Source organism: Corvus hawaiiensis, chromosome 6 (assembly GCF_020740725.1).
Source record: "Corvus hawaiiensis isolate bCorHaw1 chromosome 6, bCorHaw1.pri.cur, whole genome shotgun sequence".
Taxonomy (NCBI): Eukaryota; Metazoa; Chordata; class Aves; order Passeriformes; family Corvidae; genus Corvus; species Corvus hawaiiensis.
The window spans coordinates 6541549-6566214 of NC_063218.1; the positions used below are offsets into that span (position 1 = coordinate 6541549).

Here is a 24666-nt window from a genome sequence, read left to right on the forward strand (position 1 = left end):
ACCAATAAATCAAGCATGGGTTTGGAGAGGAATAAAACACCGCAATATTTATCAAACGCCAAAGTTCATGATTCTACCAAATGTCAGATCTGGAAATGAAACGAAAAAGTTTAACTTTCCTAGATGAAAGCCTCAACCTTTAGACATCCCTACCCAAAAGCTCTTGTTTCTATATTAAACGCTGCCAATTAAAAGCGGCCACAGCTGAGTCCTTCTCCTTTTCATGTACACATGAAAACACATCAGTTAAAAACCTCCATGTGTTGCCATTACAGCTGACCATGCTTTGCTGCTGCAATTATAACCTGAAAGACAATGAGCTTATTGAGAAAAATTAATTCTGACAATCTCGTTGTAGTAACACAAAAACCATTAACGATGTCATGCCACTGCAGAGATGTTTGTGTCATACTGACGTGACGATGTGCCTTTATCCACAGCACACAAAGGAAGAAAGGGATAAATGCCTTTTGCAGGGATAAAGAACAGAGGACTCTGTTCCCTTTGAATTGATAATATTTCAGCAAACATCCTCTTTGTTGCCTTCTCAGCTGGCTGAAAATGGATCAGAAGGTGAGGATGCATAACTTCTCCATGGCCCATTATTTCTTATTATCATCCAGATGGAGCGTGGCTATTAGAGCACCACTAAAAACTCTAATAAACTGCAGTGTTGTAGATTACTAATTCTTCAACAGCATATTTGTGTATCAGTAATAGACTGTAAAAACAACAACAACCTGACTAATTAGGCTAGATCAAATCTGCTCAGCTTGGCTTCCTGTCCCTCCTGTTCTGGGTGTTCATGTGGGTGTTCAGTACTGGTGCAGCCTCCATTAAACTCCTTTCAAAGCCTCTAATCACCCCATATAATATTGCACACATTTAGAAACATTTGTTTAAATGCTTATAAGAAGCATTTAAACAAGAGCACACCCATGTTGGAACCATATGAATAATTTTCTTGTTATTTTGTCTGTAACGCAGGGGAGTTTAAATCTCAGTTGTTCCTAAGACAGGAAGAAGTGGGAGGGCCCCAACACTCATCATTAAGTCCTCTGTTTAGCAAAGCACTTAGGATTTAATTCATTAATGCTTTCTGGTATTCCTGGGCTTGTTTGGGTTTTTAACAGGGTAAACAGAAACTTGCTCTAAGCTTGTGCTTTCATTTGCTTTGCTCCCTTAGCAGTTGGTGGAACATAAAAAGAGCTGCAGTGCTGGGCCCCACTCTGAAGCTTGGGAAAAAAACACTTTTTTCAAAAATGTCCAAAGCAGGCTGTGGGATCTATGAAGTAAAATTGTAACCCTGCTCCAAAGCTCGTCAACACATACATACAAATAAGGTGCATCTGTTGCAACCCCTGAAAAATACTAAGGAAGTTCAGCCAAAGAAGATTTATTATTTTGAAATAATGTTTCAGATAAATCTCTCTAATTCTGTCATTTCACATCCCATTTAACAGCCAGTGCCACCCCTCGAGCTCCCAGAGGAGACCCAGAGTGAAACACGTGGTGGGGCTCAGCCCAGCATCGCTCCCATGGAATCACACACACTCAGCCTGGCACCTCATCGAGCAGGGCTCTCTGCTAAAATCACCTCGTGCACGGGGCAGGGGAAGGTTGGCCAACAACCTCCAAGGGCTGACAAATGCCACAGGTTTTGTAGGGATCTCACACACTTGGCTTCCCCTTCTCTCCTCCTTGATTCATCATCAGACAGGAAGATTTGATTAAAAGATTTTTCTTGCATGACCAATCTTCACACACATTTAATTATTTCAGACTCACAGCCATTATATAGTTTCTGATATGGCACTGATGCCAGCAGCTTTATTCTGAACTGCTTTCTTACCTTATTGACTTGCCTTTTTTTTTTTTCCCCTTTCAAGTGCTAATGCAGAAAGATTGTGTTTGATTAACTAGAAAGTTACATTTCCTTTAGGTAAGGTGGACTATCAATTTGAGCAGGAAATGCATGCATTAATGAGACACAGCAGTAACCTTCTTTATGCCTCAATTTTCTATTCAAAAATAAGGGACTGGAAGCAGGCATCAGATTTTGTGCTTTGAAATGTTCCTGCTCGAGGAGGAAGAAGGGCAAATAAAGCTTCTCCTTTCACCGTATAAAGGCATGATGGTTTGTTCCCATGTCTTCACCAAACAGGTGTCATTCAAGAATATAATGTAAAAAAAAAAAAAAAAAAAAAAAATTCCATACATAGGACCTCGTTGAAATGGATGCTGAGGTTTTTGCAATACACCTATGTGGAGTTTAGCCATGAGTCCTAGCGACCTTCAAACGCGACTTACCCCCCTAATTCCTTCTTGCCTGTATTTGGAAAATCCACCAATAAACCTGAAATGTCAGGAATGTTCCCTTCATCATGGCTTGTGGCCAGAGAAACACTTAAAGGTAAGTTCTCACTAAGCAACAATGAGGTCAGTGGGACTATTCCAGTGCTTAAAAGCCACCATGAGTTTAAGGTCCCAGTTCAGGAAGGACTGAAGGACTGGGTTAAATGGATTTAAAAAATAGACAGGAATTCATCCCACCTCATTCTGCCCTCCTAGACTTTAACTTAACATCATTTGATCACATATGAGGTAAGAGAGATGAGACCTAAGGGGTGCAATACCCATCCAAAGGGTCACAGTGTTTGCCTGTGTGACACCAGTGCCGAGTCCAGGTTGTTCAACCTTGCCAGTACAATGTAAGAATCACAATTTTTCTGTAGCTGCCACTGTTACTTTGGAATGTGCATGCAAAACCACAAATTTTGTAGGGCCATGGATATGACTGCTCCTCCCAGTGTTCCAACTTCAGGAAAAATCCAGTTTAAGGGGCGTTTACCTCAGAAGTGACCATCTTCCACTGAGGAAAAACTGACATCACTCTCTCGACATGATGCCATTCTTACAGAGCTGGGCTTTTCCTGCAGAGGAATTCAGCCTCCACTCCATCTCCCATTGTCACATGCAGAAATCAGCAGCAGATATTAATAAACCCTTTTCCATCAACTTCATCCTATTTCAATTCTGATTACACTTCACAATAGAGCTTTGAAATGTGCTTTAATTTACATGACACACTTTAAAAGAAATTAAATATTCTGCTCTATTAGAAAATCCTTTATGTTGTTACACAACAAAAATGTAGATAGAGTAAGATAAAAACTTACTAATCCTTCAACTTTTAAAAAATATCTTTTTCTATCTGCTGGTCTTCTTCTTTTTACCTGCTTGCTTAGTTTCCCCTGGAAAAAGAGAGAAATTTCTGAAAGTATGAAAATTGCTCCCAAATTTCTATTTTCTCTTTTTTTCTGTCTTTAAGGAAGATTTTATTTCCATCCTTCCACTACTCTTTCAGTATGTTATAGCAAAAGATGCAGCACTTAATAAATAAGAAAGAAAAAGAAATATTCTTTACTTTAAAGAACTAAAGACAAGGGGGAAAAAAGGTGGGGAGGAAATAAAATTTCCAATATAAAATTTTTTTTTCTTTCTTTAGTGTAAATCTTTATTAATGAAAAAGTCATGATGAAAACCCAGAGGCAAGAACTTTTAGCTCAGAACGATATTTCAGTTACAAAAAGTTTTAAAGCCAAAAAAAGTCAGAACTCCTGTACTGAAATTAATCACTAAATGTTTAGGGATGGTCAACCACCTTAGAGAAAGTGAGCTTTGCTAGCTTGGCCTTGGCAAGACATAACAGGGATTTGTAGCTGCACCTTATTCTCCCTCCAGCATCAGAGATTTGTAGGTGTCGGAGGGACCTCAAGGGATTGCAATCCTGAGGGAGGAGCAAGGATACCTGTAGCAAGACTCACCAATGAACTGGAGTCCACCAAACCTGCTGGTGGCTCTGCCCATGATCTGGAAAGTTTTGCCCAAGCTGTAAAATTTTGGTGGACTGGTGTTGGAAATCCGTGTTTCCACCATCAGTCTTTCCTTCCCTCCCAAGTGACCTGACTGCCCTCCAGGAAACACAGAGGATCAGTATTTTTTTCCCTTTCAAGCACACTCTTTCCATGGTAGAAGTCAATCTTCGTGTTCCCCTTAAGCTTCCATCAGCTTAAGCCAAAGTCAGTTCTTCCAACTGTTCCCTTGAGATCCTGCCTTGTAACACATTTTTATGATCTTCTCTCCCTCCAGCTGGTCTACAGCTTCCCTAAAGTGCTGTACCTAAAAAAGAAAGAAAAAAGGTGCCTACCCAGTCCTAGTCCCAGCAGAATAAATGTCTTTTCAGCTTTTTTGTGGCACTGCTCCTGATACTTTCCAGAGCAACATTCACAGGTTTTACCCCACTGCTGTGTTGCTACATTCAGTCTGCAGTCACCTATCCCTTTTGCCCTCCAATATCCTCCAAAACCCTCTTCAGCCTCACAGCAGCAGAGACAGTTATTCCATAAACTGTGCTTATGCATTTGATTTGCCCTCTTTGCACATGGTGCATTGCATTTCCCTCTCTTGACATTCAACTTGCTAATTTGGGGATGCATTTCCAATTTATTGGGGTCATTATGGACTCTGATGCTGTCATCTGAATGCAACCCTTCCTATAACTCTCCCAATGTGCTCTCTCCATTCTGTCACTCATCTCTGCTAATGAAAGTGTTGAACAGAATCACATGCAGGGCAAAAATCTCACTGGCAATTCCCTCCAAGTTTGACAGCGAAGCCCTTGATTATATTTTGAGAGAGATTGTTCAATCACTTATCGCCAGCTTTGTTATGACTGTGTTGAGATCATCTTTCACTCGTTTGCTGTGAGGCCACTAAGTAAAAAACTGTCAGAAGACTTTTTAAAAGTTCAGATATATCGTATCTACTCAATTCCTTTTATTCTCTAGGCAGTTATCTTGTCAAAGAAAGAAATCAGATTAATTTGCCATGAACTCATCTTGACAAATCCACGCTGGCTGCTGGCCAGTGGAAGAAAACTAGTTTTAATCATTCATGACCAAAATATTCCTACTGACACGCAACTGGATTTGACTCAGCACTGACAGGGATGCACAGCAGGTACCCAGGGGAGAGATGCCAGTTTGGATGCTCTCCTGTCCTTCCTCCAAATGGAAAGGAAAGGGGTAAAGCTCTTTAAGGAGGAACCCGCAGTCATACTCCCACGCAGAATATGCTTCCACTGGCGGAAAATTTTTCCTGGTTCTACCAAAGTTCTTGCAGAAAAGCCACAGAAAAGATGAACGAGGATGAGAGACATGCAGGCTGAGTCCTCAGTGCTCTCAGAATGTTCAAGAGGAACATGACATTGTACTACTTCAGACCTTCTCAGGTTTTTCATATATTTTGAAAAACAACACAAAACACCCAGCTCTGTCAGCGTCTCTGGATGTGAGACGACGTCACACAGTTTTACAGTTCTGAAATTCAACCTAACAACATTTAAGCACGAAAAGCTCTTGCTGGACATGAAAAATAATATTTTAAGGCCTGATTCACAGATATGATTGAAATTTTCTACAACAGGACACTTGTTAAAACAACTTGTCTCCTCGCTGAACTGCCCATCTGAATTTCCACTCCAGTTGATAAAACACAAGAGTTACCTGCAAGCAAAACTGGGCCAATATTAATGAGATTTAACAGAAAATATCTCACTGAAAGCAGGGCCTACCTGGCAACTGGCCTGACTTACTTGGGTAACTCTCCCTTTTAAATGCCAAACACACACAGGTATTATCTCCTGGGTACACAAAATTAACCAAGGATCTCTGCTCAGACAGACTTGGATCACTCACTTGGCTCTCTGAAAATTCAGAACAGGCAAACACAAAGGATCTCCTGAGCCCCTTCCATCCAAGTGGTGTGATACCTTGGGGGTTATCTTTTATCTCAGATTTGTTTATCCCTCTAGCACAATACGCTATAAAACTGAGCTGTGTTGTATTCTTAGCCAGTCAGATATATTTGCTGATCTAGCTGGGCTAATTAAAACTTCCTGCTTCCTGAGAGATACAGTTGTTGTGAGTAATCCAGGACTACCTAATAACCCCTCTGGGACCATGTCAGGTGATTGCTTGCACTCTGTGTGAGCATAATGGTTGATTTCCCACATTTACGTATCATTCACTCAATAACAATTTTCAGTTGTTTTAAATAATATAGCTCAGTAGCATGAAATAACATTTCCTTCTTCATTGTTACCTCTCCCACTCACTGTCCTATCTCTCTTGATACCATAATTTCCTTTAAACACATCAAGCCAATGACAATAAAAGTAAACCTTATATAAACACATGCTAGCTATAACCTTGACAAAAAAATATCCCATAAAGCTTCCCAAGGAGGCTGTTTTACAGTTTTAAAGCTCTTTATATAAAGACACATGTTTTTGCTATAAACTAGAACCTGAATATCTAAAAATCTACTGCCATGACAGAATTACAGCAAAACAAGGCACATATGGCCCCAATCTGGTGGATACAACCAGGTGCTGAAGCATGTCCTGAGAAGGGAAAGGGAGCTGGGGAAGGGTCTGGAGCACAAGTCTGATGAGGAGCAGCTGAGGGAGCTGGGGGTGTTTATCCTGGAGAAAAGGAGTCTCTGAGGGATCTTGTTGCTCTCTACAATTCCCTGAAAGGAAGGTGCAGTCAGGGGGTGTTGGTCTCTTCTCCCAGGTAGCAAGCAACAGGACAAGAGGAAACAGCCTCAAGTTGCACCAGGGGAGGTTTAGATTGGATATTAGGAACAATTTCTTCACAGAAAGGATGTCAAGCACCAGAACAGGCTGCCCAGGGCAGTGCTAGAGTCACCATCCCCGGAGGTATTTAAAAGACGTGTAGATGTGGCATCTGGGGACATGGTTTAGTGGTGGGGTAATGGTTGGGCTCAATGATCTTACAGGTCTTTTCCAACTTAAACGATGATTCTGTGATCTCACTCTTACACTGAAGTTCCATTAAAAAGTGGATGATCCTACATCTTTTACTCCCTAAGAGTAATTTGTTTTTTTTACTGTAGGCTACTGATGTGTTTATAGTCTTAAGGCTTTTCCATGCAGCTGCTCAGAGAATATTGAGACTGCCAAGTTCTACTGCTGCACTGAGACCAATAACCTGCCTCGAAATACTTCATCTGCCCAGCTGAGAGACATAAGTAAGATTAGTAACAAGTAAAAGATATCACAGAAAGATCTTGGTACCCTTGCCTTGTACAGCTAATAGCACTTGGAGTACGGTTCAGCAATCCAAAAGTGTCAAAATGCTTTTTCAATGGCACTCAAGAGGGGAAATTTTCACTTGCAAAGCAACTTCTAGTAACTTTCTGGGCCACTTTCTTCTTTTTGCACTAATGGGTAAATGTGAATGAACAGTTTTTCTCTCTTCTGATTTGGATGTTGAAAAACCTACCACCTTTCTCATTGCTTGAGGATTACAGCTGTATGTAACAGAACAGGTTGCACAGCGCAATTGTGGATGTCCCATTCCTAGAAGTGTTCAAGACCAGGGATGGGACCGTGAGCAACCCTGCACATGGCAGGGAGGTTGGAACAAGATGGTCTTTAAGATGTCTTTCAACCCAAACCATTTTACCATATTGTGATTCTAAGAAGCAATTAAGAGCTTGCTAGCAGGGCCACATTGTTGCTGGAAGAGGCATTCCCCCCACTGACCCCCATTTTAAGAAACTTTAAGAGAAGCACAAAAACTGGCCCCAGTCCTCTACTGCTGAAGAGATCAAACAAACCCTTCTGCAGCTCCTTGATGAAGAGCCACGTCTCTCCCACATCCCAGATCTCTGCAGGAGAAGAAACTGCCCTTCCACAGAACTGACTCTTGTAGGACGCCCTTAGGGGCAGAGCTGGATTTCAACCATAGCTAAACACTCAAGCCTATGAATTCTCACAGATGTAAAGCTTTCTCATATTAGTATCTGTTGCTAGGAAAAATACAATTCAATCTACGTTGTTGGCAATGATTTTTGCTGGAAGGTGCTATCTTACACACATACACTTTCCTCAGGATCAAAAATTAAATCCTATGGGCTCTTGGGATTGCTTGTCTGGGAGTGTGCCAGACAAGCGCTTTCCTACAATGATACACTGTTGTGTCAGCGCGTGGGCTTAGCCACTGCTTAACAAATTTGCTAGATAAACTTCCATGATTCATCCAAACAGCATTCAAGTGGCTAACTACCATATATTGGCAGGGAACTGACGAACGCTGCTTGAACAACAAAAGAACCCACTTAAATAATGAATTAGGTTTGACAGATCAATGGAGACATGACTGACAGCCCCTGGCACCCCCCGTCACAACTCCAGAAGAGCTGAGCAGCAGCAAGGGGAGTGCCATGAGCAATCAGCAGCCTTTCAGCATTGTTTGCCAAATACAGGAGAGTTTACGGCCAGAGGTGGCTCAGATGAGAGCATCTCACTGGTTCTAAAAAGGAAAGAGCATGTCCTATTCTTTCTGTTTAATAAAATTAGAAGGAAGGCAGGACATCTATGTGTTTAGCATAGATAACTAAGATACCAATTATATCTGTATTTACGCATCCAGCAGACACTTTCTAGTGAAATATGTCCCAGCCTGTGGCAGGGGGGTTGGTACTGGATGATCTTTAAGGTCCCTTCCAACCCAAAGCATTCTGAGACTCTGTGATTTCAAAAGGAACCCACCCACACTCTCCTTCATCATTTCTCCCCTGAACAATAATAACTTGGGGTCAAAGTGACAGCAATTACATCTGTCTCCTTTTCAGAGCTGAAAATCATGAACCTCGGTATTTCAAGAGGAAAACAAGAAGCTAGCACTTCAAGCCATTAAACTAGAAACTCTTGGAAAGAGGTGTCTGGAAATTACTCCCATTTTCTAGAGAAGGTATCCTATACAATCACTATAACAAATTCTTCTGCTCATATGCAAAATCAGTGTGAATTGCCAGGCCAGTTTTCATCATAATTTAAAACCAGTCACTGAAAAATATCATCTCTCCACAACCATCTCCCCATAAAACTAGAGTAGAGAGAAGCCCAAGTAATTAGGTATTTATATAAAAGTATCTTCCTAAAGGAAGAACAACAAAGCACCATTTGCTCAGCAATTCTGGGGACTAATGGATAACTAAGGGATTCTTCTGTGTCTTTCACAACCTGAGAAACAGTGAATTATTCAATGTTCACTGACACTCCTGCCTTCAATATCTCGTTCTGACCTTCCCTTACTGCACGGATCATTGGAGCATTTCAGTGACCAGTGGAATAAACTGGATTTCTGCAATTGCTTGGATGAAGTACTGTCCAGGTCCACTCAGCTGGACAAATAAACTCCTGTAATTGCTGTATTTATGGGGCCAGACTGGTGCTGCAATCTGCTCTGCGCCATTCAGAGCCATTTCATTGTTGCACACAGACAGGGGCAAACCATTGCTCCAGGTTACACCAGAAGCATGAAATGTATCGGAGACCCTCTGAGCCCCAGGCTGGGTGTTGTGCTTTAACCTAGCACGCAGCTAAAACTCCCCCAGCCACCTGCTCACTCCATCTCCCCCAGTGGAATGGGGAAAGAATGAGAAGAAAAGGCAAAACTCATGGGTTGAGATAAGCACAGCTTCACAGGACAGAAAGGAAGGGGCAAAAATAATAATAATAATGATAAAAGAATACAAAAAACGAGTGATGCACAATGCTATTGCTCACCACCTGCTGACCAGTCACCCTCCAGCCCCCCCAGTTTTATTGTTCAGCATGATGCCATAGGGTGTGTAATGTCCCTTTGGCCAGTTCGGGTCAGCTGTTCCAGCTGTGTCCCCTCACAGCTCCCTGTGCCCCCCAGCCTCTTTGCTGGCAGGGAATAAGAAGCTGAAAAGTCCTTGATTTCATGTGAGCACTGCTCAGCAACAACTAAAACCTCAGTGTGTTATCAACATTATTCTCATTCTAAATCCGACACACAGCACTGTACCAGCTACTGGGAAGAGAATTAACTCTATCCCTGCCTAAACCAGGACTCTGGGAAGCTGGCTGCTATTCTCCCAGTGAAAGTACAGGAAGGAAGAAAGCATATGACAGTACTCTTTTTGTTTAAACAGTCACACTTGTTCCTTCAAAAAACCCATCTCTCCTGGATTTTTCAAGCCGTTTCACCTGACCACGCTGCCACCTTCCCCCAAATGCTTTTTCCCTTCTATTTTCTGCTCACTGAAGGCCTGGCTGTGCTGAGTTGCAAGATAGTGATAGTGGTGTATGAACCAAAAGTTTCTTTCTGTTCTCTTTCATGATACATTCTTTTTTGGTGAAAGACACAAACCGAGTCAGTTTTACATCTGCATCTATGGTTGTGCTGCAGAAACCTCAAAGCTGGTTGTGGACAGAAGTAGAGCAACACACAGCAGCACAGGCTGAGGTTTTGTTTGGAGGCTCTGCGCTGACAGAAGATAATGGGAGGTTTACAACAAAGGTCCTTCCTGAATGATAAATGATTCCTGGTCTGTTCGAAGGATCTGACAGACCTACCTATTTGTTCTGCTCTGCACAGAGAGGGGATGAAATGACCTAGATCAACACAAAAGGTGCTACAAAAATCAGATTTTCAATGCATATTTAGCAACTCTAGGCAGCAAATGCACAATAGGTATTTAAACAATAACCCTTGTAAAAACCTTGCTCCCCTGTCACTGGATGCTTTGCTTGCTTTTTTTAGCTTTTCAAGTGTCAAGAAGCAACAGAAAAAATATTGCTGAACAGCACTGGACACCAAGATAAAACAAGTGAGGCAAAAAGAAATCTGAAGCTAGCTCCACAAGATGAGGTTAAGTTATTCAAAGCCTTCTTTCCTGCAAGACAGGTGATGTATTTCAGCTTAAATATCCCACTCGATCTGTCCTCACTGAACAAGCGAGTGACAAGCTGCCAATCCAACTGAAAAGCACCCCATCCATCAGGGCTTCCCCCGCCCCTGCCCTGCACCAAGCAATGCTTTATCAGCACCTACAGAATCTGAATCTGCCTATTTTTAAGAAGAACACCATTCTGCAATCCTGCCCACCAGAAGGATTTGCAAATCTCTCCAAATACTCCTCCCAGGTCCTGATAACTTTGCCAGCATGAATAGGAAACTTAGGGCTTTCAGAGCAAGCCGCAGCTCGCTGACAAGGCAGGGAAGATTTCCTTTCCTATCTGCAGTTTGCATGAGTAGGCAGCTGGGATTGTGATGAATTACTATCTCCGCTTCCAGTGCTAAGTTTAAGACATTTATTTGGCATAGCCTGTTAGAAAAAACCACTGCCAATATCAGCTATTGGTATCAGCAAACTTCTTCAGGAGAACTACCAAAGGTACTTCACAGCTTCTCTTTGTTTATAACAGGAGCATGTTTGTGGACCAGAGATATTTATTGACTGAACTGTAATTGAATTTTACTGAATGTTTATCTCAAAACACTGTTTCAAAAGAGAAACTAAACCATCTTGGTTTGAAAATAACTCCATTCTTACTTACACCTTTTTATGAGGCCAAATCCTTCTCCTGAGCTCAGTGGATACTCTGAATGCCTGGGAAATTGCATTTTCCATCAACTATTTGTTGTGCCTTCCTGTTTCATTTTGGAGTTCAGAGCATAAGGCTTTCAGCAGCTGGCTCTGCAAAGCATGTCTACACAATCCTGCAGGTCTGACCTCTCTGCACAAATACTGCAAATATTAAGCCCATGACCGGTGCCTGTTCCAAAGATGGCTTATTTTCTAACCAGTAGAAAAAGATCAATTAAGGTTTGGATTTCAGGAGCACTCATCCCACCGATGTGCATGGATTAAAAATATTCAAATCCACACGTTGTCGTTGCAAAAGATTCAACTATGTGATGATAACTGAGCATTTTTACTTGTAAATTTTACTTGTAAATAAACCAAAAAGGTTCCTCCTGTCTGTAGCCTTCCTGCCTGCCACAATGCTCTTCACCCCACTCGCAAGAGAAGGCACATTTATTTTGGTGTTATTATTTTTATGCAATAACCAACTCAGTAGCCCTTTTGCCACGCTCCTTAAATTTTAGATTCTACTTTTGACTTTGTCTAAAAGCCTATAAACCTACACACAGTTTCCCGGCTGCTAAGCTCACAGTTGCCACTTATAAATTTGATGTGTACATTTAGTAATTTTGTAGACAACACTTATGGAAATTATCTGCCAGTGCTACATACACAGCCTGTCGTCAGTGTCAACTCCTACTTGTATTCCCCACCTTTAACATGAGTTTCAAAGATAATGAAGCAAGGAAACAAACCACCCAGAACACATACAAAGCAGGTTACAATCTCCCCTTGCTTTTCACTTGCTGAGGCCATGCCTGCATTTTGTTCTTGCTACCATTATAAATAGTAGTAGTGGCATGCAGTATGTTTTTATGGCTCTCACCACACCCTAAATCATTTACCAATTAGTTTTTTCTGTGAAATTCCCCTCTACAGGACAACAGAAGTCCCCTCAAAAAAAAAAACCCAAACCAAAACAAGGGAAGTAACTATTACAACGGATAAAAAAATGTTCTATATCCATTTTATTCTCCAAACCCCCAGGTTCTGTAAATACCACAAATCAGTTTCAACAAATGGCTTATCAGCTCCTATGGGTTTCTGATGACCTATCCGCAACAGCTCACTAATGCTCTGCCTTGGGGATTTGCTTTTTATGGACTTGGAAATGTTTTGCAACATAACAACCCATCATGTAAAGATGGTGTTCAGCAGAAATTTCACTGCATGACTCTGCAAGAGTCCTAAAATTGCAACCTCTCTTTTTAAAAAGCATTTTAAAATCTCCAAACAAATGGCTTTAATCTTCTAAAGATCTAGAAACACTGTGGAAAGAAAACTTCCTTTTTATAGTTCAGTATTTCTCAGAGATGAGCTCCAAGTGTTAGCTGAGATAATTATCAGAGAGATTATGCAGATCTTATTATCTAAAGGTTTTGTTTGCTCTCTTGTTACATAATTGCTTAGTGTTTGCATGGCGCTCAGAAAATAGAAAGCACCAGAGAAATACCAAGAGTTATTTATTTAACAGAAGAGTAATTCTCCCAAATGGTATTAACATTTTAAGTTGTCTCTACTATATTTTGAAGATTTCTGGTTATCTATAGAGCGCCTCAGTGATCTAACCTTGGCAGCACATGAAATGAGAAATGTGCCTTACCACTCCTGGTTTTGGACTATTTCAGCAGAGCTGTGAAACAGCAGGAAGCAGAAAAAAAGGTGCAATATATTGTCTCATCATTTCCTTCACTTCTAGCTTTGCTGGTGACAAAGGCTACCACATGCAGAAGACTAAATCAGGATTTATATCTCAAACCAGTGCCATAAAGTACACAATCAATTTATGGAATCGCTAAATGTTTCAAGAATTGGATAAAACTACATCAAACGATTCCAGGCTTGTGCGAGTTTATAAACAAAACTCAGACTACCTGAATTCAAATACACTTTGCAACTTCTAACCAAACTCCAGCCAAAACCTCTCAAACATGATAAAAGCCATCTTTAAAGTGTAAAGATGAGGCCCCAAGTATGAGCTTGCCATTGGACACACTTATGTACCCAGACCACTTAGCCTTGCAAGCAATTTAAAAGCTACAGCAACTACACAATTTCAATACCTGTTTTCAAGAATTCCAAGTTCATTTCCTAGGTACCACTGGTTTTTGTAGGATGTCAAGAAAGCTTATAGCAAGTGTGCTTTACAAGCATTGTACTGGCCACAGAACTTCCCTTAAACACAAGAAAATCAGATTTTACTTACAGCCAACCATCATCATGGCCACCGAGAAAATCTTCTCCCCATCCGTGGTTGGTGCTATGTTCCCAAATCCTATCGTTGTAAGGCTTGTCATGGTAAAGTAGAGAGAGGATATGTACAAGGAGTCTTTGCTGGGCCCTCCTTCCCACTGGCCCGAGCCCGTGGTGTTGTAGCGATATGGGGTCCCGATGCTCAAGGCCAGCTGGTAGAGCCAACTGTCCGTTTTGATGGTGTTGGTCAGTTCATCTATGACTTCGTAGTCCCCGATGCTGTACCAGATGCAGGCCAGCCAGTGGGCCACCAGCCCAAACACACACACCAACAGCACCAGCACAGCAGCACCATATTCCAGATAATGGTCCAGCTTCCTGGCCACCCGACCGAGCCGTAGAAGGCGCACCACTTTTAAGGAACTGAAGAGGCTACTGATTCCCTGGAAAAGAATAAAAATCATTATTTGATCTGAAATATCTTGCTGGTTTGCACAGAAGGCTGTACAGCAATTCCTGCATCTGCTTAAAATCTTTCTATGTAATTTTTCAGGCCTCCAATAACAGAATACAAGATCAAACCCTCCTCCCCCCCTCCAGTGCTTTTGTCCTCATCAGGCTAAATTGAGTTTGGCACTCACTAGGTGGATAAATTACTTTGTTCAAACTCAGTCTTTCAAAGCAACAGAAGAGTTCTGTAGAATCCAAAGTTGGAAAAAGCAAGTTTATTACAAAAAGGAGGGGTTCGATGCTTCGCCAGTTTAAAGTAAATTGGAGACACTGCTTTGACCTCAAGAAGATCAAAGGAGGTGGAAGAGTAGTCACAGATGGAATGACACCATCCCAGGGGAATCTTACTGAAGTTTCTCAGAACAGCATTTTATTAAATCCAAGCAGAGGATTGTTATTCTGGCCAAAACAGGGGCACACCTACTTCAACAACCCTCAACATTGAGAGATGCTCAAGAGAAACATCAGAACATAATTGCAGTGGGAAATTCAGAGAAATCTGCCTATTGTTAGTCCCATCCACCAAACAGGAGCTGAGTAACTTCCTCTAGCACAACACTCTCCACCTCTTATTATCCTTCAAACATAACTCTGGATACTTTGTTATTTACAAGAAGTCTCACTGACTGAACATGGAACTAAACAACTGTGGGCACATCACCTTCCTGAGTGAGGGAAATACAGACCACAAGGCACGTGCCTTTGCACACAGGGTTAATTTCCTTTCCAAGCAACAGACAAATACTGCAGATATTTTCCTAAAGCAAGTGTTGGTGCAGTGTTGTTTTTCTTCCTGTCAGGCAAGATACATGAAGTACAAATAATGGAAATACAAATATTTAGGGAATAAGAGCACAAGGACCATCAGAAAGTTAATAGAAACATCCGAGAGGGGATAAGAAATGCATATGTCCTTCTCAATGCACAAAAGGCTTGAGAGTTTAGAGATGCAGAAAGAGAACAAAAATATGCTCTTGATCTACTGCAATCCCATGATATACCTAACTTGTGCATTAAATTAATTAGTGGCTCAAAATAGAAAGTTTGTAAAGGAAGCTTTCTAATATAAAACATTCAGAAGCTGAAGACATTTAATTTAAAGTAGAAATTAAGACATAGAAAGCAATGAGGCAAAAATTCCTAGTTACTGTGCCAAGATTAAATTGCCCTTTTCTATGCATCATTATCAAATCAGTCTAGTCAAAACATTGGCTAATTATATTATCAAACAGTAAAAGACTGGAGTTTCTGGAGTTTTCCATGCCAGAAGAACATTCATCTCTTTTGCACCTCTGTTTCTTCTTCTTTTTGCACCTTCTTTCCCTTTTCCCAACGTTTGAAGGGTAACATACATCTGATATTTCTAGATGTAATCTGTTTGGCACAGTTCTTGTATGCTTTTCAAATCCTGTTGGAATGTGTTTCAGATCCCCAAATCCTTAATAAATTGAAGCTCTATATTTGCATTCAAGTTCTCATGATGACTAATACCACAGAGGGAAGTGGAATTTTCCCATTTTGATTTCTGCATTTTGCATTTACACAAGACAGAGATCTAGTTTATCATCCTTATTTCCATCTAAATGTCTATCTATTTATTTGCCTTAGGATATATGACTGTGAGACACTCCAAGCAGCCAGCTTTTCCAATAAACTGGGAAGTCCCTTCCAATATTCCTGACAAAATGGACTGTGGCCAATGGACTACTGAATGAGGGTCCCACCCCAGAGAATATCCACATCCAAAAAAAAAAAAAAAAAAAAAAAAAAAAAGATAACTTCAGAGTAGTTTAATAGTTATTCTGCAATATGTTTCACTGAGTTAACCTTGATTCTGAAAGTTTACAACTTGCAAAAGAAGGAAAAAACAGCAGGGTCTTTTTCTCATAGGACCAAATCCTGTTGCACTGGTCAAGCAGAGATGTATTATTTCCATTTTACTTAAAGAGTCACCATTCATTACCAGGATTAAGGTCAGAGAAGGAGTTAAGAGACCTGGACTTCAAACTTGGGGGTCCCTTTTTTACACCCAGTAGTTTGTCCCAGTGGCACAGCTTACACTGCACTTTTTACTGCACAAACAACCCTTGAACAGAAGAGTTTACAGTGTGACCTCCATCCCCCGCCCACACTTCATCTTCTCTCTCTAAGTTACATGGACAATTTATCAGTTGTACATAATATAAAAATACAGCATTTATTTCAAAGTCTGGGAGAAAGTTTGTGCTGTCATTTTGTCATTACCTAAGCACAGGTAACACTCATATCTCTTCTGTATGAAACAAAGAGAAATATTTCATTTTAGCTGACATTGAAATGTATTATTTCCAAAGAGTAATTCATTTAAGTCAGTTTAACTGTAAATCTTAAAGCCAGTTTAGTCTGACCCCTTACTTAAGGCCAAAAAATCAAGAGATACATTGAACATTCACATTTCTTGTGTAAGCTTCCAAAATAGAAGGACAATACTGGAAGCTTCAAAAGCCTCTTCCATAAAGCACTGTATAGGAGAGAGCAATTAAACAAATGCTAAATGAGTATGTGATACATCACATATAGAGTATATCATATATAGGTATGTATATGTATCAATTATATATGCACTAAGTACTGGCTGGATCAAGCTGGTACCTTCATACTTGTAAAACTTAAATGCACAGTTGTTAATAGGCAAAGCTCTGCCTCAGATTCAGAAACAATGTCTTTGGTAGAAGTTATGAGAAAGACTAACTGCCTTGAATTACATTTGGGCTATTAAGAAACTCAGTTTTCTAAACTCAGTTGATTGCAGGCTGCCTTTAATTTCATTTTTCTTTTGACTGTATTTATGCTCCGTAATGAATACTTTGGAAACCGTTCTACTCCAGGATGAGCATCTGCTCTGACAGAAGCAACTTCAGCACTCGAGGAACAGAGAGGTGATTAGAAATTGTGAATGGAGAATGTAATCCAGTTTGGCACAGGCATCATGTAAATAAAGCACATGTTGGATGCTGGAGATCCAGCCTTCTGGGAGGAGCATTTGTGACTCCATTGCCATTTCAACTGGGCCAACTGTCTGTAACAGCTTCTGGGCTCTGTTCTCTAACTGAGACTATCTCCTTATGTTATCAAACATCCAGTCCAGCCCCTTAGGGTTTTGGCTAACATATTTTATCACGTCCTAATCAGATGAGGACACTCAGCTTGCTCATCATCAATCATCTCAGCTGCAGAAAATTTTCCACTGGAAAACCACCCACTCCAAAGCTGCATTTTGGGTGTCAAGTTTGGAACCAAATTCCCATCTGACACACATCATCAATTTAACTATCACAAATATGAGTCATGACAGTCTTTCCCAGGGACTTCTAAGGCCATTGGATCAAGAGAGGACAAGAACAGTGGCCCTGAACCTGCTACTTTTGTACCACCATTTCAATTTAGGAGACAGCTGAAGCCATACAAAGGATGTAGACACTGTCAAATTTATCCAGAAAGATATTTTTGAGGGATGGATGTTTAACTTTGGAATTAAACTAGACATTCATGATTAAACAAAGCCCAAGCCTCTTGACACAAGCGCCTTGCAAAGTCTGTGTTCTCAAATTCTCTTGATACACTAAGAAGGGAAATTCAGTTTGATAGTGGAGGCACAACTGATGACAGCACTCAGTCTGATATGCAGAGGGACCAATCCTTCCTTTTAGAACAACCTGATTCTTGCCATTTCAGACCCTAGATGTTACCCCCCTGTCAAACTTCTGTCTTCCAGGATGAAAGAAGTGTCTAAGCAGTGTATCTGCATCCAGCTGAACTTTTCCAGCCACCAGACTGAGACAGATGTTTCCCAAAACTGCGATGCCCGCCATGGGAATAGACCTGTGCCTCTCCAGCAAGAACAGGGAGCAAAGTTCTCTGGCACTTAATGAATCCCTGATAAGCCAGGCAATGGGAAGGATGAAGCTGCCAAAGTTGCGTTACACAGGGGTCAAGAGCCAAACATGCAAGAGGATGAAGGAAACATTGTCACTGATGGAAAATTAAGGTAAAAAGGGCAGGAAATCATCTGAGTCCACAATGACTCTACCTAAAACCTCCTAAACAAGGGAAGAGAAAGTGGAGTCTGTTCTACACTGAAGGAGCAGCAGAATAGCAGAGCTGCATGTTTGTAAAATCTGAGAAGGAATAACTGGTTACTCACTAATCTAATTAACCTTTTCTGAAGTTGGAAATTATTGCATAAGTGTTTTTAAAAAGTAAAATAAAAACAAAAACAGCTATTAGTTTCAACCATCTAAATATACAAAAATCTGCTTAAACCTCAAAATTAAATCCCAGTATGAAATGGTAAATCATGCATAACTTTTTCTTTTTACTAGGGAACAATATGTTTTTAACCCTAGGCACTTTTTCAATTAGATTTCACTCCATGATTTTTTATTTATTTGTTGTTAGCTGTGAGTACACACGCAACAGCAACAACAAAAAGAAATGAAATATGCATTTTAAATGTGTTCTAAAACTGAAATACTCCAAGCTGTGACAATGGGGACCGGTACTGCATCATTTAACAGAAAACACTGTCTCAGAAAAGGTCAGAGGAAAAAGAAAGAAAAACTTTTCTCTAAGTTTTGATGTTCAGCACACCATGGTTTTGAAGAATTTATGAAGTGGCCAAGAACCAGTGCTATGAAATGTTGGTAGGGCATGTTGCCACTGTAAAAGAGTGATTGCAGCATATACAGATGTGAAGCTAAATTTAAGCTAATATCCTTATGCTGGACACAAGCAATTACATTAAAATTGCTATAAAAGTGATCAAATCCTCGGAGGCGTTTGCAGCCAGGGCTCACCTCTGTGCAAGAGCAAAACAGTTTTGTGTGGCCACAGCATGGACTGAGCTCCAAGCACCCTCCTGGGTCTCCCAGAATGCTGCAAACGGATGGCCAACCATCCTGTCTGTGTGACAGCCCATCTTTCCTCCCTGGAGAGTGAGGAGTGGGGCATGTCAGAGGAGTGATTCACCCCATCCATCTCTGACAGCTGGGGAGGGGATGAATCACCTCCCAGAGCTGTCTCCCTCCCCTCCCACTGAACACAAAAAAGCTGAGGGCTATCACTTACACAGCTGATGTGAGGAGAAATCAAACCCATCCTTAGAAACCCAGAGAACCCAGATCTGCACAGCAACCCAATCTGCATTGTGTGATTACAGAAACAGACACTACGGAGCACTGCCTCACAATGTGAGACTGATCCTGCTCCAGATGAGCTTGGGGAATAAATGCTATTAATAACAGGAGGCTGAGATGCTCTGCAGATGCAACAGCATGCTTATTTCTTCATTCAACAGCCAATTACTACACATAATGTGATGCTACGCTACCTTCTGTTCTTACACGATTTTGAAGAAGTCCCCATTGACCTGAAGAAGGAATTGAATCAGTTCATAAAAAAAATGAACAATCGCAAAGTAAACTGGACTGGAGTTCTTGGTCTCAAAAGAGCAAGAGCTGGTAAATTATAAATGATAGTATATTGAACTAAAGATAGCAGTAAGTGAGGACAAGTGGACTATGAGAGGTAGAAGAGTCAGACACCTGGCAGCAGAGGACACCTGGAACGTCCTTACATCAAAAGGTACAAAAGGCTGTAACTCAAAGAAGGGGAAAAGCCTGTAAAGCCAGGCATCAGTTATAAATGAGTAAATAATCACCCAGAGGAAGAAAACAGAAACAGAGAACTGACAATATATAAGAAATAAAATATTTATTAACAGGAAACTACACCTTAGAGAGGAAGAAGAAGAAAGTGAGAATTGCCAAATGCCAGGTTGGACTTTTCCTTGCAAAGAATACTAAAACAAATCCCAAAGATCCTTCACATTAAAAATAGAAAAAAAAAAACAAAAAAAAACAAAAAAAAACAAAAGAACAAGTAAAGTGATCGAGCTGCAATGAAGTAAAAATAATCCAGGCTTGGGCAAAAAATTAAATTAATCCTGAGCATTAGTTTCCAAAGATTATGTTGATATTTCCCAGAAAATCTAATGCATCAAGAAGGAAATAAACAGATACCTGAACAAATGTTAAGGGAAAGTGTAATTAGAAACTTTGAGATAAATCAAAATGCAATCAATGGAGCAATAGGTTTGCTAAGCTTAGGCTAGCTGGGATCTATCCAACGTTTCCTGATACCTTTCTCTGATAACACAGCCCATTTTCTAAACAAAAGAAATGCAGGATTTCAGTAACATAAAAGGTGAAATTATTATGAAACACAGGGAAAAGAGGGACCACCACCAGGATACCTGTGTGCCTGAAGAACTTGTGGAAAGGGTGGAAAAATGGAAATCATAAAAAAGGAGTCTAGCAGGGGTTGCAAGTGGTGACTCTCAGCGATTTTGCTGGTTTCTAAGTGGCATAAACAGAAATAGTATATGGTCACAAAATCTGCTAATGGCACCTCTGGAACACACTGTCAGCTACAGAGAATAACTGGGTGGGAATAAAGGAAAATGTGATAAAGCTTGACAGTACAGAGTCCCAAGGCTTCCATTAAAGGGCAAATTAACAAAAAATGTCTACAACTACAAGGATCTTTAAATGAAGATTACTGGGAAAAAGAAATACTTGGGTTAATCCCACACACCCCTCCTACATGACTCGGAGCAATCAGTGAGCTGCACTCACAGAAGAGGCTAATCCAACTCCTGGACAGATCAGCTGAGTGTTTCCACCATCAATAGGAAAAGGCAAACCCCTGTTGCAAAGTGAAGATGAATCCTCCACCTGGAGTAATTTGTAAAGCTCTGCCCTGAAGAGATGTATTTGAACTTAGCTTCCTGCAGAGAGAGGCAGCTGGAACAGCCACAAAAATGTTCATAAAATTTCATAAATGAGGTGTCTAGACAAGATCAGTTTGCTTAGACTAAGGAAAGGAAAATAGGCGTGTTTAGGCAGGGGAGGGATGACTCTTCTTTCTAAGCACATCAAGGAGATAAACACGAGGGAGGGAAAAGAAATATTTAACCAAGGAGGATGGCAGAGGGAGAAATGCACAGACTGCAAATTAAGAGAGATTTATTAAGACACCATGAGGAAAGGCGGATTTTGACCAGTTTATGGGATGGGTGACACAATGAACCTGCTCAGCAAAGCTGATGACTCAGTGACTCAAAAGGACCCCATGAGTTTTACACCTATCTTTTTTCTGCTTTTGCTTTTATCCTTTGACAAATCGAAGTGAGGCAAATACAGTCTCAAGGGGGGGTTCATCTCACCTCAGCCTAAACTAGACCACGGAGGGGTTTGCATCTGAGCTAGTCACACTAGTGTCACTACAGTTAGTCACAGGTGAGAAACAGAAGTTTTAGGGCAGAATGACTCCTCAGACCTACTTTAGATGTGCATCTTAGAACATGAGGAGCCTTGCCCCAAATGTGCCTGTATCTCCTTGTGGACAATGCCTGGCCCCATGTTTCACCAGGTGAATCCCATGCTTAGCACATTTTGAAATTCAGTCCAAATAATTTATTTAAAGACGCGTGGGCAAAATTTTCCTTACCTTTCTCTCACCAGAAGTAACTACAAAACCAACAACCAAAAAAATAAAATCACCCAAATAAATCACGTAGCTGATTCTGTGTAGTCAAGCTATAGCTCAGCATTTATAAATGAAACAGTGAAAAGGGCAGGGTTTGTGTACACCATGGGCAATCTCCACCAAACAGTTGTTGCATGATGGCACACAATGTAAGATAAAACCAAGTGCCTACAGATTTTGGGAATGACTGAAACAGTGAGCCCTGCCAACAGGAGCAGGTGAGCCTGCAGGCACACATCCAAAAAGTCCTATTCTGTGCAGTGCAGGAGGATGTAAAGGATGTTTGAAAAGCAACCACTAAATCATTCCCAAAAGAAATTTTTGAGCTTAGCTACTTAACTAGAGCTTAGCTCTAAAATCCCTGGTTAGCTCCTTAATGCTGCTTTACTGGAGTTAACGTTAAAATAAATCTTCCAACATGTATCAGAAATCTTTATTTCTCAGTAAACAATTAATATAATAAAGTTGCATAGTTACAAATCAAAATGAGGGAGTGAGAAAAATAAAACAGCAACATTTCTGATTTATCACCACTTTAAGAGCAGAATTTAGGGTTGTATTCAATTATGTAGATACACACAGGAGTAAAGGGCTTTGCTTCTTCTGCACAAACTACCTAGAGCCCAGGTCTAGATATGAGCAGAGCCCAGTTAATACTTGACCCTGCACCACTGGAAGCAATGGGAGTACTGACTTCAGTGAGCAAAAATTTGAGTCCTTGCAGCAAAAATGTAAGCAAGCAGGTTTTTTCATGCATTCTCTGAAAGGAACTCTAAATTTATTGCTTGAGATTTATCTTTTCTTTTTTTACCAGGGGGATGGAGAAACGTTCCTCTTTTTTTTCCTCTAACACAAATGTCAATAAGCTGTAACATTATAAATAAACTTCCAGTGAACTGTTTATGACACAACTATACAGTGCAGCACATTCAAACAGTAAATAACTGAGGTTATAAAGAGAAGAGTGATTTCAAAATATTTCTTCTAGATGCAAGATCAGGGGATGTGGCATCTTGCACTATTTATTTATTAGTGCATCAGTGTGACCAAAAAAGGGGAAAAAAGACAATATCATGAAATATGATAATTTTCACTTACTTAGGGAAGGTGGGTAGAGGACAAAATGGGAATTTGTGCTACTCCCATCAGCATCACTTCAGTGAGCATCTGACCAGATTATTTCATTTCCTCATCTCCTTGTAAACCTTCCCCTGCTCTGTGAGCAAAAGGGATCACTCAGGACTCCAAGCTTCCCTTGAAAGTGCTCCACACACGATTTCCTCTGTTGGACTCTGTATCAGCTTATACAGCTCTGACTGAAGATTTGATTTAAATGGCTTGTACACAACATCTGCTTCCCCCTAATATGCACATCACATTAAAAAAAAAAAACAAAAAAGGAAAAAAAAAAGAAGACTCCTGGGATGTTTATTTTCAGTTCAGTATGCCATAACCCACATTAGAGAGGTGCAGCATGAGGCTATCAGGTCACCCACGACCCCCTGCACTGGCTCTGGCTCAGCTCCTTTCCTCTCACAAGTTGCCCCTCACATCATGAAGACATTCATGTGTCTCCACAGGGAAAGCTGCAGAAATACCCCAGGCCTTGTACAGCATTAAAGTAGCTGGTTAATTAATTTTTTAAAAAATTTAAAGCTGATTAATTAAACTGTGGAAGTACTTCAATAAAACCTTAAGAATAAAAGCCGAAGAGAAGAGGTCCAATTCTGTAAGTCAGCGCAGTGGAGTGATAGAAGTGAGTAAGTGAAAGGGGTGCAAATGGTTGAAAATCTACAAAATGTATGCCTTCAGTGGATGCATTTATATTTGGATACCATACCTATGCCATTGTATTACTATACTGTGCTTTTTCACACACTACAACAGCATTCTTCATATTTAATTGTCTTCTGAGTGCATAACAAAGGGGGAAATGCCAGGTCCCGGGGTTAGTGCTTCTGTCATTGCATTGCTAGGAATTTTCCTCATAGTTTAAAACTTGGTTCCAGGGATTTAGTTCTGGGAATTATTTTCTCCATGTCAGCCACCTGGATTTAAAAAAAGTACCTAGCCATAGACTGTACTTCAGAGCCAAAGTCCTATTCTTGAAACACACCAATTTATCTTCACCTTGCATACACCACTCAGATTCCTTCCTCCAAAAACCCTCCTTCAAATACCTCCCACAAAGGGAATGTCTGGAGTAAAGCACTGCAGGTGTGAACATGGCTACACCAGCTTTAGCAGCTTTTATTTGCTCTCAATTTACAGACATTGCAATTTTAGTTTCTATTAATTGCAGTGATACAAAGAAGTTTCTGACGGTGCTGAAGTAGATCGATAATAGTAATTAAAAGAAAATTACAATTACAAGGACTCCATGCTTTAATATGCCCTGCACAGATCACTAAATTTTAAAGGCCACTGGGTCATGTAGTCTTACATTATTAAGCAACAGGCACAGGATTTTGGTTTAGGTCATTTCAATTTCTCTGCTTTCACTTCCAGCCATTGGCTTGCGAAAATTAATTTTTGCAGAAAGGATCTTTTATACAACTCATCTGGAAACCATCTATTTGGCTATCTCTGTGTACCACCCTGACTTCGTGTCCCTTTCTTCACAGTATGTGACAGGTCATTTCAGGACCATGTTTCTGGCAGAGATCAAGCTTCTAAGTTTTGTTTCATGACAAACTGAGAAATTCAGGAATCTCAGTAAAAATTCCCAGAAAACAAACAAACAAATAAACAAACCAAAAAACCCCCAAATCTTATTTTTCAAAATAGTAAGAGGCTTTTTCAGCTGAATTTAACCCTTAATTTGTA

The 24666-nt window shown here is 40.5% G+C and overlaps 1 protein-coding gene across 1 annotated transcript in view; it reads right to left on the reverse strand.

Annotated features, from left to right (window-relative positions):
• Nucleotides 1-24666, reverse strand: part of KCNH5 (potassium voltage-gated channel subfamily H member 5) — a 162978-nt gene that overhangs the window by 90093 nt on the left and 48219 nt on the right. The window contains exon 7 of the mRNA XM_048307320.1: nt 13757-14186. Within this exon, the coding sequence (XP_048163277.1) occupies nt 13757-14186 (430 nt within the window). The remainder of the gene's footprint in view (nt 1-13756; nt 14187-24666) is intronic.